The following is a 17,485-nucleotide window of genomic DNA, read 5'->3' as shown; positions in this document are numbered from 1 at the left end:
CCACATGCATTGTTCAGATTTATTTTTCCCATCAGTATTTTGTTACAAGAAATCTTATGCTTGCAATGGCTACACCAGTCGTGCTTAAACTATAAATTGAATACTGCTGCCTTTGAATGTGGTTGCACAGAATGAGGTTTGCTGCCATGGAAGTCACAACTTTGTTATGCATTGCTTTATGAAGTCATGGTCAACGTGTCTACTAAAGCATTTCTTTTCAGCTGTGTTATGTGGTGATAATTGTCATGTAAAACATATGTAAGTATGTAATTAGATGGTGCTGTTTAAGCAACTTTGGTCTTAGTGTAGTTAATAAAGCCTGTATAAATATGTCTTAAAGAAATACACTAGTTATAAAAATCATTGGACCAGGACTAGAAGTACATAAAGACTCACTGAATTGCAAAATGTGATAAATTAAAAACAAACACCACCCCCCCCCCCTTTTACATTGCAGAAAGGCACAATGTAGTAGTCATGGGATAGGACCACATGAGATAAAGGGTGAGCTGGACATAAGGGTAATAGTTTACTTGATTTTAAATGGATTTCAGTTGAGAGTGCTGTGTATGAGACTTTTTTTTTCTCCTTTTGTATCAACTCATAAAGTGGGAAAAATAAAAATCCATTATTACTACCTTTTTAATAAGTAATCTAAAAAACATGTATAGAAGTACCAATTAAAAAAGTTTAACATAGTTCAGTTTGAATGCAGACAAAAAGGCATATCACGTTTTCTCTTTGTGCGAAGTGTTAATGGAGAATTCCAGCACAAGTTTATCTTGTTTTTATCCACTTAGTGAAGTTTACAATTTTCTTTTTATGCTTATCAAATATTCAAAGCAGGTGATTTGTCTTTTTCATGAAAACACGAGGACCATCATCATGAAGCATAGTTTAAAGATTTTGGAGCTTTGTCCTCTTTTACTATTTGATAGGACATTTATGTTGCACATAGCATTTCTGTAAATACAATGATAACAGATCAACGACTAGCAACCATTGGTTATGGTACTTCTGGTTTATGTGCAGCCACTATTGTTCTGCAAAATGGAGGAAACTACAGTTGAATGACTTTGAAGTTGGCCTTTTCTTAAGAAATAGTCATTTTAAAGTAGAGGCTGATTGTATTATTTGAAAATATTATGATATTTTCAAAAAAGAACTTACAGTTTCAGACTGACAATATAAACCTTGATGCAGAGCTGTGTTCTGGGAATGTTTGAAACACATCATTGTAGTGATTCTTAGGAGAAAACTATACAGATTCAGAATACGACAACTTTCTTTACAACTTAAATTGCACCATCAGCGAGTTTGCATAATTTACTTTTAAATGTGACTAATTTATGGTTAAATAGATCCGTTAAGCCATTTACAGATATGATTTCCGAGCTGGATTTTTAGCAAACAATATTTATTTGATCATTTTTCAGTAAGCAGGAAAGACTTTCTGTGTCTGATTCCCATTTTTATGCCTGTTTCTTTCTCCCCTACTATTGTGTAGGCAATATCACTTACACCAACGGTGCTGAATGATCCTCATCGCTGGTTAGCAGAAACAAAGGTAATAAATTTTACTGAAATTTTACTGAATAAGCTAATATCCAACACTTATCATTCAATTGAAAGTGTGCTTGAAAAGGCACTTAAAGGGGAATAGGAAAAATACAAAAGCATTCCTTTGGCAACAATTCTTATATTCCAAGACTGTTGTTTCAACTGATGGAATAATTTTACAAATTTTGCTATCAACAACAAATAGGTGTCTCTATAGCAAAATAAATAGCAATGCTGTTTTTACAAAAAAATTAATTCAAGTAATTGCAGTGATAGCCTTTAGATCTGGTTCAATTATTTTCAGACAAGAAAAACATAAGAATGTAGTCAGCAGGTAAAGTTTCTCTCACAGGTTTCTAACACAGCAATAAATTATTTTAAATAAGACTGTTATTTATTAAATCTAAAGGATATTAGATTGGATCCTTGGAAAATGAGCTGTTTACCTTCCCCCTTTGTCTGAAGCTTTTGAATCCTGTAATGTGGGTGCACACATGCTTGAAAACTTCAGTGTGATGCCTGATATCTTACAACCCTTGCCTTTCATTTTGCAGCTTTCCTCCTGCTCCCCCAGCTCGCACACACAAACACATTTCTTATCCAATATCTTCTAGGATTAAGTTTCTTATGATCAAAGTGGATTATGAGAAACTGTAGAATACATGCTTTTTTTTTTTTGTTTTGTGTAAAAAGGTCAAAGCGACAGCAGAACTGACTTTAGTAAAATTTGCAACTGTTTTCATGTAAGATAGTTGAAGGTTATTCGATGATGTATGGTCTATGTAAGACTTGTAGACCAAGAGAGACTGCCACTACAGATGGCAGAGATAAGATCGGAATCAAAGGACAGATGCTATGCAGGATTTTCTTTATTTTAAAAAAGTAACGCTGACATATTATTAAAAAGACCTTTCAAAGAGCAGCTAATAATTATTTGCATACACTTCTCACCTAAGCTTCTTTAGCTACTAGGGGGAAATCTAGAATGAATGACTACTTAAAATGCCTTTTTTTCTTGCATTTTAAATAGGCAGTGAAAATATTCTCTTTTGCCATGTCTACATTTACTGTTCTAACCATGACCTATTTTATCTTTGAGCTCTCTTTTCTTTTTCTTCTTCATGAGCTTTAAATATTAGCTTTTGCTAACCAGAAGGGATTGAGGCCACTTTTTTTAGAATAGATAAATGCTTTAAATTCCGTCAACACAAAATAGAGAGAAAGGTATTCTGAAAGGAAGGAGTATCACTTAGTGTCCATGTATGCACCAATTCAATGTGAATTTCCATACCTACCCTAGGAAATTCATACTCCTGATTGAAAAAAAAAAAAAACAAAACAAAACTATGTATTGCTTCTTCACATAGAATTATCAGCCAAAATATATCTGTCTTTTGTGACTCTCTGAAAGTCAACATGTCCTCTTAATATATCTGAACGTCAGTATTCAGTAATAGGTACAAATGAGTAATCTGTGACTCCAAAGATAATTTGATCAGTTAACATTTATATCCTCTTATTTTCATTAGAATTCTTTACTTTTTATTGTCCCATTTTTTTTTTTAATGTAGACTAAGCTTCAGTGGCTGTGCGAGGAGGTGAAGGAGAGAGAAAGTAAGGAAAAAAGGCTGCGATGCTACTTAATGCAGAGCCGAGAACAGCTCAAGCAGTTTACACAGATGAAGGAAGCTGAACATCAGTCTCTCTTGAAACAGATAAAAAAGCAGGAAAAACTTCTGGAAGAAGTTCACAGAGAAAAAAGAGGTATGTTGCTGAATCCATTTTTGTTAATAAAAGGGAGAAAGACTTTTAAAATTCTACTAACTATAATTACTATGGCACATTCAGATGTATTTCATCAACTTTCTGTCCCTAGGTATCATTGTCCAATAAAGGTAGGATAAAAAACGCAATATAGCTGGTGTTGAGGATTCTGTAACCAAAGGAACTGGAGCCAGAAGTTTTTGTATGAGAAGAGAGAAGGGAGGAAATGTTCTATGAGGTTAATTCTTCGTGTCAAGGTTTAACATTATCTCAAGACCCACACTGAATGTTTTGAGAATATTACTTCTCCTGTGCATGCAAGTTTCTGAACGCATCAGGAGAATGTGGATAGCTGGGAATCTGAACAGGCAGAGCTAGAAGGAATGTGATGAAAGAAAAAAGATATGAAGCCAGTGCATGAAAGTGATCACTGAGAAAACAGGCTAATTGTCACAGGGTCCAGAGATCAGAATTTCCATACTGAAATAGATTCTTTGGTGCCACTTCTTCATATAATATTTTGTTGGAAGATCTGACTAAGATTGAAAAAAATGGAAGGCTACAATGTGAGGTGACTGTATTTTGACATCTATGTAAATGGCTGGTGCTAACCTGACCTCTGGAGGAGAATAAATTGCTTCTACTGAAAACTTGCACATAAGTAAACTTTGAGAGCTAATAATGTGCCTTATGGGTTGATATAGTCTATAAATAGGGCTGACTTGTTATCTGGTTTGCCTCTTTTTATATAATATGTTAGACTACTATTTGCATACCTGACTGTCATGGTATGATCTTTCATTGTGTTCTATTGCCTGAGTTTCAGAAAGAAGGCGTCACCTCTCAGGTCTTCTTTTCTTGTGTTTTCTGTAAAAACTTTGTTCTGTCTTTCGTTCAGGACTCAATACTGATAATGATGGACTAATTTTTTTGTCAGACAGGATAAGTAGTTTTTAATCATTTTGTTAGTACTCATTTTGTATTTAGACTGACGTAGACTCAGATTAGATGAGAGTAAACTTTGAAGTAAGTGTAGTTATAGCTTCTGGTAGCTGACTTAATTATTATTGAAAATGTTTTGTGAAATATTGTAACAAAAATAAAACAATAGCAAAGCAACAATAGCAATGACAAATAAAAGCATTCTTGTAAATATTTTATATAACAATGCAGGTTATTTGCTTTACAAGAATAGTAAGATCCTGTCAAGATTTTCTTCCTCCACTTGTGAAGAACTTTGAAAGAGAACATGCTTTGATCTTTCAAGCTTGAATGTTTCTATTGTTATCCTTCATTTGTTTAAAGTGATAGCACCAAGACCCTGATATAATATTAATAGTGTTTTAGTCGTCTTTAATTGAATAATTATCTGCTAAGATGATCTCCCTGAGGCCTTATTTGCTTTTTTAAATTTAAGTGCATAGGAAATAAAGCAAACCTTATTTAGTTTTTAATTCTACTGTATCTAATTTGATTTAGGCTTTGTGGAAAAATTCACAGCCTGCATTTAAATTTGAAGCTATAGGCAAAGTTATCATGTGAAATTATTAAACGGAAGAGAGTGGTAAAAAGTAATTCTATTCACTGAGCATTAGTATTTAAGCTCATACCTTGTATTTATAAGGACTGCTTCTTTGTTCCATACAAATATGCTTAGTTCTATATGTTACTTGACATATTACAATTTCTGTAATTCTAAGTAAATGATGTTCTCTTCTGCCTGCTTCTAGATGCAGATGCTGGTTAAAAGTAGGTAAAAAAGGAAATAAAAACATTTTAACAACAGTGTAACTGTTGTGTGACACCAAATAGTAATATGCTTTAAAATTCCACCAAATATAGGATGGGAAACAGGACTTACGAAAATTTAACAGGATGCCAACAATGCAGGCCAGTGTTAGGTTTAAGGCCTGGGGCTAGGATACATGCACACGGTGAGGATCCAGAGCCACATAGCTATGAATATAGCAGGAGTTGAATCAGAATGGTTTGGGTTGGAAGGGACTGTATAGATCATCTATTTCCAACCCCTCTGCCATGGGCAGGGACACCTTCCACCAGATCAGGTTGCTCAAAGCCCCGTCCAACCTGACCTCGAACACTTCTAGGAATGCGTCGTCCACAGCTTCTCTGGGCAGCCCTCACATACTGCTGGTGGATTTTCCCAAAACGTTCTCCTTGCTGTCTTCACTTAAAAGTATCCATAAAAGATTAATTTTTTTTTGTATTTCTGATTGAAATAATTAATGGTAAAGGAGTTTATGGTTTTATAGTGAAATACGGTGTTCATAGGTAACTACAGAGCACCTTATTGGCTCTTCACACTCTACCTTTTTTAATGAGATATAATTTGAAAGCTAGTCATGTAAGGTGGTGGGAGGTTTTCTTGGTTTAGTGGGTTTTTTTGCTTCTTGTTTTGTTGTGTGTTATTTTTTTTTAATTTTTGGAGGTAGAAAGCAGGTATTGCATTTACATATATACCAAGCAGGTACTTGCATTTACAAAGCCTATTAATTGTGTGCACCATTAAGCATAGTTTTTATGTGTGCAAATTTATGATTCACTTAAACATATTCAATTTATTAGATCTGATAGTCAACAGGTTTTGTGGATACAGATAAAGTTATTGTGATTTGACCCAATAGCAGTGTATTTATTTAGCTTTAGCTGCTGTGATGTCACAGGCCCTCCAGCAGCAGGTCCTCTACTCTTAACAGCATTCAAGACTTTAGAATGAACACTTGCTGAATGAATAATTAGAGACAGGGAAATAAAATACAACTGAGATCTACCACAGGTAATCTGAGCCAAACTTCCTAGTATTTCATTCATTTGATAAGATAGCTGGTAGTTACCAAACCTGACAGATGTAACTGAAGACGTAGTATGGCTGTTGTCTGTATAGCATTTAATGTGGGACTATGTAGGAAGTGACTAATATAAACATGATGGTTAAACATAATAAGTGTAAACTGGAGTAAGGAATGTGCTACTCTGAGTAACAAAGGGGTAGCTATTGAAAGGGGTAGTTAGTACTGTTTCATGGATGTTCGTCTGTGGACTCAGTTTTCTTCATGAGCGAGCTTAGTAAGAAGAGCAGGAATATGATAATAGAACTTGGAGCCTTAGACAATTTGGTGGCTTTGTTGGTACACAGAGAAAGTGGAATAGCGTTGGGATCATTTAATTTCATTTACCTGATGCCAAGGAAGGAAATTTTATGTATTATTTATTTTTACCAGTTTTTATATCAATTTTGATTTTGAAGCCGGAATCAGAAATTCATAATGTTCACAAACATCAGATAAAGTTTTGAGATCTTTTTATTAATTCACTAAGAAATAGGCAGGTTGACTTGGTATTCAATACTATTTTCCTGTGCCACTGAATTAAGTGACAGTTCATGTGACAATGTACGCAAGAATAATGGACTTACAATCTACATGTGAATTTAATTGGCTTGTTTCACAGTCCTGTCAACATAGATTGTTCTTTTAAATTTGAAAACTATGGCCTTCATTACACCAAGTCAGTTATTTTTTGTAAGTTGGTAGACTGTAGAGGAATAATAGAATGCATGTCTGTTAGCGTGAGTTCCGAGTACTATTATTCATGAAGTGATACATGTAAATGTTTATAAAGGGCTTTTTATTAAAAAAAAAAAAAAATGTTGCAAGACAAAATATGGCTATTTACATTTCTTGGACAAATACTCTTACATGCTGAATGAAAAGCCGAGGTTTAATTATGATGCAACTAGTAGAATGTAAACATGTGAATAATTTAATGTATAAATGACTTGGACATGAAAACTGGAAAAGCTACTTTCCCAAAGGAAAAAAGGAAACACAGCTAATAGCATAAAAAAGGTGTTAAACCAAAAGGAGAAAGCAATGTATCAAAATGACAGAAAATTTAAAATAAGGACACAGAATGGTGGTTGGCTTTTGTAACTTAAAGATGAAAAATGGGAGAAGTACTTACAGAATACTAAGATGCTCAGTAATGAAATTACGGGCAAAACCCAGGTGCAGGAATAATGCAAATGAATCACAGAATGGATTTACTCTAATTGATAAAAAGACTCTTCACTCTTATTTTTTTTAACATCAAAATATACTAGACAGTGTTGCTTAATAAAATGGATTTTCAGTCAGATTTGATGCAAATGAGTGAAAATATTTTCTGCTGCATTTGGAATGATGGAGATTTTGGATGGAACATTTTATCAGAAAGACTGATTCTGTGAAAATCCATGGATGTGGTTGACTGTCCCCACCAACACAAACCAGTTGTCTGAGTACTTAATGTAGTCTAAAAATACTCCATTAATTTAAGTTTTCATAAATCAGAGATTATAAAAACAAGACAGAGAAATTGTATTCTCGAGAAATTAATTCTTTAATTTCTTTCAATGGATGTGATATTATAGTTCATTCATGTTTTTTAGGGGGGAAAGAATAGAGATTTATTGTGGACACATCAGAAGTAGGTAGGATTAATATTGTAACTGCTTTATTGGCAAACATGTTTCAGGATGTTATATAAGCTTAAATACATCTACTGATACTCTTAACTATGTAATTTTTTGCCTCTTCCCTTCTTGACTGAAACATTTGTAAATATCTACGGTATTGTAGGCTTTTGGATCCTCCTTATGAATTTCTTGAGAAGTGTTACCTTTATCACAGTCCTCCCTGTGGTGGTAAACTGGCTGTCTGTGTGGTACAATTTCAACAAACAGAAGTAAGCTAACATAAAGCTTACCAATGACATTGATCACTGAGGTCCCTTCCAACCTGGGATTCTAGGATTCTAAAGATTCATGAATGAGAGAATAGTGAATGAAGGAAAATACAGTAATGTAGTATAGAGTTTCAGGATTGTTTACAGGGTAGCAGAAGCTTCATAGCTCTCCAATGATGCATCAGGATTGGCTGGGGTTTTCTTCCCATCTTGATAAGCATACCATCCTGGAGAATCAAGAAATTCAGAAGGCTAGCAATATGTTTAAATACCTAAGAACTGAAGAGGATGTGGCTTCTGATTCCACGTTTACAGATTTGTACTTTGCATACAGTTCACTACTTGACAAGTTATTTATTTAGTATGCCACACAAAGGAATATTTTGGTAAGTAACAACTTAGATAAAAATAAAAATTTCCTAGATTTCTCCTCTTGAAATGATTTTGATCTCATAATCAAATTTATTTTAATAGCATTGCACTAAGTATTCGATATTTTAGTGGACAAGGTCTGAGGAAAGAAAAGGTATAAATTAATTTCTCAGCTGAGTTTCGTTTGCACTTTGGAATCACTGAGCATGCAGAGGTGTTCTTACAGATACGTTTCAAATTTAATTCAAATGACAAGGATCTTATTACAGAGATATGTTTAAATGTAGGAAAAATACCATCTTCCTGAATTGCACCCAAGGCTTGGCCCGAATTTCTTTCTTTTATTTATCCAATTTTATATGGTCTAGCCAGATTGGATAGTCTGAAAGCTTATCATAGAAATCAGTCTATATTTGGTCCTGGGAGCACCCATTGGTCTTACAGACCAATTTGCTTTAGTTGCTTATTGGTTTAGTAAAAAGAAAGTATCAGCTCTGTCTGTTCATCAAAAGTAGAATATCATCATTTTTGGAAAATATTGTTAAGATGCTTGCTACAATTTAATTTTTATTTTCCGCAGGGAAAACATTTCCATTCATAGCAAACCCGTTAAATCTTTTACCATGTCCACTCCCTCTAAATTTTGTAATCAAACTCTATCTCATGCATAAATATTAGTGTGTTTTTTTCTCTTTGGTGTATGTCTGCATTCTTAATATCTAATCATGAATATTTTTAGCATTTTATTTTGCCAGCCTTAGCTCAGAAGGATAGCTTCAGCTGCTTGGGAGCTATTAGCTTGGAACATACGATGTTTTTTTCAAAAATGTGTATTAACTAGGTGAATAACATTGACTGCTGAGCTCAGGCCTTGGCCTTATTTACCTATGTATGTTCCTTTCTGGATCTTTCCATCTTTGTGTTTGTGAGATTTCACTAGCTTTGGCCATATTTGTCAGTGTGCCAGAGTATTAATAATCTTGAATTTAGTTCTGAAGACAGCTAATCCTGTGTATATATAGTACAGTTACAGTAGCTGATTAAAAGAACAAGCAACTTTAAGCTTTAGCAGTCTTTGGTATTTATTAAACCCCCTTAAAATATTATGGTTATTGTAATTTTGTCATAATTGTTTAATCGAAGTGGTTAAGAATATGTGGGTTTAGGTAACAGATTTTAAATGCTTTAATAAATAATTACCTTGTATGCAAAAGTATGTATTTTTCTGTTACATTAGTACTCACTCGTACTCTGGGAATGGGTACAGAGAGGAATCTTAGTATAAGTACATTGTGGAACTCAACTCTTCCAAGAAAATCTTTCTTGGAATATATTGAAATGTATAGAAGATAGACATGGTGTGGTATAGCAGGGAGACATGGAGTATGCACAGTCCTGTTGTTGCAGGATCATATACTGCTACTTCAGAGAAGACATGGATAGTCAACAAAGAAACATTGTTTAGCAAACCAATACCTGATGTATTTGGCAAGGTCACATATGTTCTTCTTATAAAGCAATGATGCTGGTAAGGCTGTGGTGATGTAAGAAGAGCGGGTGCCTTGCTCTGATTTCCATAAAGTCCCAGGTTGTGCAAGCCATATTCTGTACCACTTCTCAGTGTCTGCACTCTATGGTCACAATTAAATTATTACATTTTTAGAATTGCTCTGGTGTAGATTATACTGCTAAGTAAGACTTAAGAAGTTAATGGTTCTAGTCCTGAGCTAGGATAGACTTATGTTGGATGCATTTGTCACAAGCACAAACCTATGCTGGGCAAGTCTGTGGAGCTATACTTTGTGTTAAGTTTATAATTCATTCTGTTCTTATTCCACTCATTATAATCAAAAGTAAGAACAAAAAATATTTTTTGTGCATTGTCTTAGATTTGAGGATACAAAATCGAATTTTTGAAGATCTAATTTTTAGCTGTTTTAGTGATGGTATCGTTTCTGTTAATCATACCGTTAGCTACTAGTTTCATCACTTGTGAAGAATAAATCAAGTATATTTTACAAAGATTTTTGGTAAGTGATCTCTGAAGCAAGACATCCATTTATTTTTAATTTTGGGGGATTTTTTTTTTAGTTAGGTTCAGTCAGGATTATTTTTTGTTTAACTGCTGTGGAAAATGTAGATTCAAAGAGGCTGTTAAAATAAAGTAGATTTCAAATGTAGCTAAAATTTTGCTTTGACAAAATCTTACCTTCCAAAATATATTACTCTCTTATTTTTTTAAAGCCAGTAAGTCCAATTTTTGTTTGAGCCAAGAACTCTAAAGCAGAAAGTGTAAAAGTTCAAAATATGGAGATAGTGCAGTATATTGAGTGCAAATACACTGACACCGAGCAATCTCTGTTGCTCAAACTGAGAAAAAGTAGAAAACTGGGAACCAGTGAAAATCAAAATAGTGCAATATCGTTCTGTTATGGACTATTATGTTTAATAGTGAAGTACATACTCTGTTTTGAATATAAGTTTAAGCCTTGTTCTGTCCTTTCAGCTTTGTCTCTTTCTTTCCCATTTGTTTTCTTTTTTTTTGTATATTACTTCATATTGTCCTTGTATGGCAACACAGTCCTTTTTGTGGCAGCAAGAAACATCACAAGGTATTTTGAGGTCATCTCTTATTGAACAGTGAATGGGAACATCAAGTAGAGAAAATTCTTTTTAAGCATACATAAAGGAAGGAATCTGAAGGGTTTCACAGAAACTCTCCATAATACATGTTTTTGATCATAAGCTTCAAAAATGCATGAAGTTGAAATATAACTACTATTCGAATAATTAATTTCTTCTTAATAGTGTTCTTGCCCTTTAAATAATGTTTGTTTTTTTTAATGTGATGGGGGAAGGAGGAGGGAGGACTCCTAAGTTATTTTAAACTTTGCCAAAATGAACCTGCATTCAGAGTCTTAGAGGGATGGAAATAAGCCCAAATAATTTGGAAATCTTAACCTGTGGTTTTTTTGTATTGGAAAACTGGAAATATCAATCTGGACATACATTGCTCTAATTATCTAGTATTTTATGCAACCGTTTTCGTTTGCTGTTATCTTTTTGTACGCTCATAAAAATATGGCTGTCACTGTGAAAAAGTGAAGGTAAGAGACGAGATGAGGCTGTAGCTAAGATGTTTTTAAGACTTTGATTTTTTTTTCCTTTCTTTCTAAATTGCATACTTAGAATGCTTTTCTGAGACTTCTGTACAGATTTATAGTTTAGAAAGCGTAATGTGTCCTTTAAACATTAAATTGCTGAGTTTGTAGTGCACACTAACAGTAAGAGACTAAATTTATTAGATTTATCTCTTGGTTTACCTACACATACTGGAAACTAAATCAAAGTCAACAAAAGTAACCTGGGGGAATGGAGATTTAAGTATATTCAATAGTTAGAATCTCTTATTTAATATTTTCTTCCTGTTGTGAGTAGTAACTTTTTTCTTTAAGCTAAAGAGCTAGTATTCTAAGAACTACTGGGTTTTTTGGTTTTTACAAATGTTGAAGTGATAGCATAGGAGTGTATATAATCACAGTTATACCGTAACAGTGCTTTACTGCTACATAATAAAGAGAATCTTGTAAGCATATGTATAACTTTATCAGAACTCCTTGATTTAGCATGGAAGGCATTGTTGTGCTGTCATGTTATATAGTGTTTCCATACCAAATCAGTATCACCGATTTACAACTATTTAAAAAAAAACCCCAAACCAACACAGTCACTTAAAAGCTTGTCTCTTGAATTTAAAATTTTCCTGAGAAGTACATAACAGAAACATGCTATCTGTCACTCAGTCTCCATTAAGTAGAAATAACATTCCCAGGAAACACTTTAATATCTGATAAGATGCCTGTTTAATGTTCTGTCTTACAGGAAATGAATCTGAACCGAAGGCTTTATGGTCCTCCCACCTATTGCCATAGTCAGTCATTTTAGTCTAAAATACAGATGAATCATGTGGGATATTTGAGCAGAAATGAAAAGAAACTTACTAAGATTTTTAATATAATAAAGGTCTTGAAATTAAAAAAGTATTTGCATATTGCTGTATTATATATTAAATATCTTTTGAAATTACAGCTAATGTTATGTTTTTGCCTAGGATTTGTCAGGCTGTATTAGAAATATGTATTTCAGTGTAGTTCATTGATATGTTAACAGCTTTTATATCCTCTCAGCTGACATACTATTTAAACCCCCTCTTTTTTTTTTCCCTAAAATGAGTGTTAATGATATTGTGTATTTGGAGAAAGCTCTGTTTCACTACCAACGAATTTCTCACTTTGAGAAGAGCTTCGGTCACCAGTAAAACCAACTCTTAATGTTGACTGTATACAACAAAATAGTTTTAATTACAGAATAGACATTACAAGTGAATCCTTGAAAAAAGGAAAACAAGCTGGGTTTTTTCTATATAAAGATTTAATTAACTAAGTGCTTAATTAATCTGTTTGCATTGTTTTCATGCTAGTGGTTTAAAGATCACAAATAGCTAGGTTCTAATCAATTTAATGAATATATTACTCTGATTAGTATCTTCATGGTAACAACTGGCTGTATCTGCAATTCACCCTTTGTTTCCTGTACTGTTTTGACTGAGTCTTCTTGGTTTTGGTTTTACAAAATGGGAACTGTGATTGGTACTGTTAGATGCTTTAGAGATTTTTGTAATTAAAAATATTGTTAAGGTTTTTTGACTTTTGAGTCAAGCAAGGCAAGCAAATTAACTATATAGTTTATATAATATCAGTGATTAGAACAATAAGCTATAAAGTGTTTTTACGAAATAAAAAGCCTTTCTGTGTAATTCATTAAAAACCCACTAGTAATAATGGGCGCTTATATTTGAATCTTCTTTATTGCGGGCAAAGAGAGTCACAGTATTTTTCTTGTCTGGCTCTATTATGCCTTTAGGATAACATCATAACATAGGCAAAAGTATGCAAATCATGCCCAAGACTATTTTATAAAGGACTCTAGTTGCAGTTTGTTAAGCACTGTTATTAAACATTGTTGCTGTAAAATATTGTTTTCTTACTGGACAGACACAATATCTAAGTCATAGAGATAAGGTGCTTGCTCCTGGTTATGTGGAAAAAAAAACCAAACCAAAAATAAGGATAAAGCTTAGTCTCCTATTTCTTAGTCTATTTTCTTCATTCTAGATGAGCTTTCCACTCTGAGAATTTTTTTTTAAATACAAACATTTATATTGCAGTATTTATTTTCCAGTGTTTGACCAGCACCTTTGTGCAACATTATATACGTGTATATATTATATATTGATACATAATACATATATTTAAATGTAAAGTTTTTTCATCATGTCAATTATTATTTCACAAATCTAATACTTTTAAGTATAATTTTGTTGTCGATTTTTTTTTTGTTTGTTTTTAGTATATCTGGTAAATTGAGATACCTACCATTAGAGAAAGAAACAAAGTACAAAACCAAGAAAATCAGTTCACTGCAATATAGATGAAATTCATGCATACGTACATACTGCATCAATGTATGTTGTACATACTTCAGCTACCTGGACAAAAAATTTGTCTTTTTCACTTTAATTATTGTTGATGACTCAGCCATAAATCATTACTTTCTTGATTAGTTTGAAGCTCTAGGAACAGCATTTTCTGCAAAGAAAGTTTTAATGTTGTATATATGAAGAAACATTTCCATTTGCAAAATTAAGTGAGTGGACAGTACGCCATTTCTTGCAAGATACTATATCACATGGAAAATCCTAATGAAAGCATTTTATTCTCATGCAAAGTGCTTAGGATCCACGAAGCGCATTTTTAATAGTGAAGAGTGCAAAGGTCAGAATTAACTTAGCACAGTCTTGAGTATAATGCAGACTAAAAATTACCGGAATAATTGTTTTATAATTTCAGAATCAGAAACTGAAGAAGTTACTGTTTTACAAAATGCAATAGAAACTTTTTGTCCCTCAGTAGTGATGTATGCTATGAAGACTAGTAGCACTTCTTGCACAGTTGTAGCTGTGCCTTTGAAACATATTCTTCAGCATAGTATTTTGACCCCCTTTACCTCATCAAGAAATGCTGTGACACTGAAGGAGGTTGAGTTTAGAATGTTTCTCTTATCTCCATCTTGAGGTGGGACAATGCCAAGGAGGCAGTATCATGGACAGGCAGCCATATAGTTTGCAAATAAGAGAAAAGCTGAATGTTGGTTCACTTCTTGGGGAAGGCACTGTGGTGGCTTATGACGCAATGATAGTTTCCAGAGACTAGTGGAAGCACCCTGCTGCAAAGTACTCCACTCCTAGGATTCTGTTTATAAAAGTATGCTTTATAATTTTTAGCTAATGCTTAGTGGTGAAATGTCTGAAACACTATCAAATAAAGATCCAAAGACTGTACTGCTTAGTCTGGATAGAATTCAATAGAATAGAATCATTATTTTGAATTTTGCCCATCTTTCTTCTTCTTATAGATTGATTTTTCTTTTGAAGCTTTCGTAAAGATTTAATCCATGCTTAAAAGTGAGATTATAAATTTAGATTTTGTGCCTGGCTTTATTACCCCTTTACAATCTCATTCCATATTAATTTACTCTGTTAAGAGATTGTTAAGAACTGGAAATAATCTAAAAGAATAATGTTAAAATTCAAACAATTTTGAAGGCAAAAATCTAACTTACTGTTGATGCTTACAGAGCATACTTTTCTTCAGAACATACAGAATCCATTATTGACTTTGTAGATCAGTCTGATGCTGTCAATCAACACAAGCATTTAATTGCCTGAAGAACTGTTAAACTGAGTAGTTTAATTTCGGTCTCTCTCTTTCTATTTTGAGTCATTGAACACAACTAAGGGTGCATTAAAAAAATGCATATGTAGAATCTAAGAAGTATAGCAGTAATAACAGTAGTATTAGTTAATTAAGAGAAGAGATGGGGGTATTTTGAGGTAATCATCACTATTTTACAATTTATCAAGAGGAGAAATGGTAAAAAGTCTGTATAACTCAAAGAGTCTTTTGCCTTTCAAGTCCTTGAATACATGCCTGGATGAGGCTAAGGAAGCAAGTGGGTTCTGTCATGATCTTGCAGCCCTTTGGTGATCCACAGTTTCCCTATCAAGTTATTAATTGGTATTACAAATTGCTGTTTTTACCAGGAGCATATTTAAATTGACGGAAAACTTGGTGTTTTAGATACATTGCTTCTGTCAAAGCACGAGATATGTGATGGAACTTGGAGGAAGTTTGCATTGCGTAGCTTCATGGCATCCTTGTTTTTGAGGAAGAAGGGACTTCTTTTTTCCAAGGCTGTTGAGCTTCTGCTTTTCAAGTATATTAAAGGGATTATAAATATGTTAGGCTATGTTTATTATTAAAATGGCTTCTTAAGTAAGAATGGAACGGAAGTATTCTACTATATGCTTGCTCATTCTTCTTAAAAGTGGTGAAATGTTAACACTTCGTTCTTGGACAATAAGACTTACCTACACAGACTGGTTTAATGACATTGTACCGTGGACTTTTCATGTATTACAGTGAAACGCATGCTGCTGGGAAACAAGCAATAGAGTAGGATTAAGATCTGACCTTTAAGGTTGGAATGTTTCTAACTTATTGCAAAGATATTTCATATTTGAAAAGATCAAAATATTCTATCCTTCCTCATATGTGTATTTGATATACAATATGTATAGTGTAACATCTCCAGGCTGACTTCTGACATTGTGGAAGGTTTCATTGTGAGTCGAATAAAAACTGGAAGCCTCCTAAGGTTTCTCTTTTGGCTGTTTTAAAAATGACTGTATTTTAAAATCTAACGTGTTTACCATGCAGTGCACTCTTATTTTTAATCTGGTCTTAAAACACTTCAGATTCTGATTTGTAAAATAGTTTGATTAAATAAAAATAATTCTTTTGCAGTCTTGCTGTAATCAGCAGATTAAGCTTGTTATAGGGAAGGAAATTTTTGATTTGATAAGAATTATTTACAATAAAACCAGTATTATTACTACTAAATGATGAAAATTTTGATCCTTACAGTGACTGAGAATCAGTGGTATGACTATTCAGGTCCTTCAGCTATATGATTATGCATTTTCTATGTCCTAACCTGTTGTTATCATAATAATGGGAGTTAATGTAAAATATTTTTAGTACACGAAGCTAGAATTTCTTATTTCCTTAAATGGTACGCTATAGAATAAATATGATTTAATTGGAGCATTTTATCTATTGCTACTAATCTTGTGTAGTTTTTGAAATTAATTTCTGTTTCTTAACTAGGAATTAAATACTTGCAAGTTGATGATGATTTCCTAGCTGGAAATAATCTAACTTTCATGAGTAATACCATTATAGTATTGGACAGATCCAGGAACCACTCATGCTGCATCTGCGTTTGGAAGAAATGTTGGTAATCATAGTATCAGTTCACTGATCCAGGTGTAATCAGGGCGTTTTTACAGAGCTGTGTAAGAAGCTGTGTAGCTTCTTCCTCCATGTGAATCACCAAGATGGCTGCACCATTTTATGTCAGTTCTCTTGTACCTTAAACTTTGTTGGTATGTTCTGTTCTCTTCTGATGTAGCGCATGTGTAGACTGGCTGTAAATTGCACATCTGACATTATTCTCTCGCTCTTAATCTGGGGCGTGTAAGAGACAGCTCTGGTTTTTTAATTAATTAAATTGTTTTAAAGACTTTGTTTGCACTGTCTCAGCAGAGCAAACAAGATCCAAGAGAAACAGAGTTTATTCCAGAACAAGTTCTAATTTTGTTGTCCTTCAGCCGAAGTACAGCTTGCTAGTATATAAAATACGTATCAAGCCAGCAGCAGGACAGACACTTACAAGGGACAATACAAGTTCTTATTCAATGAGAAAAAATTTCAATAATTGATAAAGTTAGTCCTTTGGGAGAAATGAGCTTTGAGGGTCAAAAGTGTATAGGAGAAGCACAGTTGTGTAAAGAATAGGGCTGGAAGAAAAGAGGCTGTAAGAAAGCTTGATATAGTCAGAGAAACATAGCATGATTAATTTC

The 17,485-nt window shown here is 33.4% G+C and overlaps 1 protein-coding gene across 4 annotated transcripts in view; it reads left to right on the top strand.

Annotated features, from left to right (window-relative positions):
- CEP128 (centrosomal protein 128) overlaps positions 1-17,485 on the top strand; it is a 132,356-nt gene that overhangs the window by 60,228 nt on the left and 54,643 nt on the right. For 3 of the 4 annotated variants that reach the window (XM_075426673.1, XM_075426674.1, XM_075426672.1), the window contains exons 17-18: positions 1,508-1,567; positions 3,132-3,324. In XM_075426673.1, coding sequence (XP_075282788.1) covers positions 1,508-1,567; positions 3,132-3,324 — 253 coding nt within the window. Of the gene's footprint in view, positions 1-1,507; positions 1,568-3,131; positions 3,325-3,436; positions 3,615-17,485 lie in introns of those variants that run through there. The other variant, XM_075426675.1, reaches the window with a different exon arrangement.

The sequence above is a fragment of the Opisthocomus hoazin genome, chromosome 7 (genome assembly GCF_030867145.1).
Source record: "Opisthocomus hoazin isolate bOpiHoa1 chromosome 7, bOpiHoa1.hap1, whole genome shotgun sequence".
NCBI classification, from domain to species: domain Eukaryota; kingdom Metazoa; phylum Chordata; class Aves; order Opisthocomiformes; family Opisthocomidae; genus Opisthocomus; species Opisthocomus hoazin.
The sequence above is the reverse complement of the archived record's forward strand: the minus strand, read 5'-3'. Positions and strand labels throughout refer to the sequence as shown.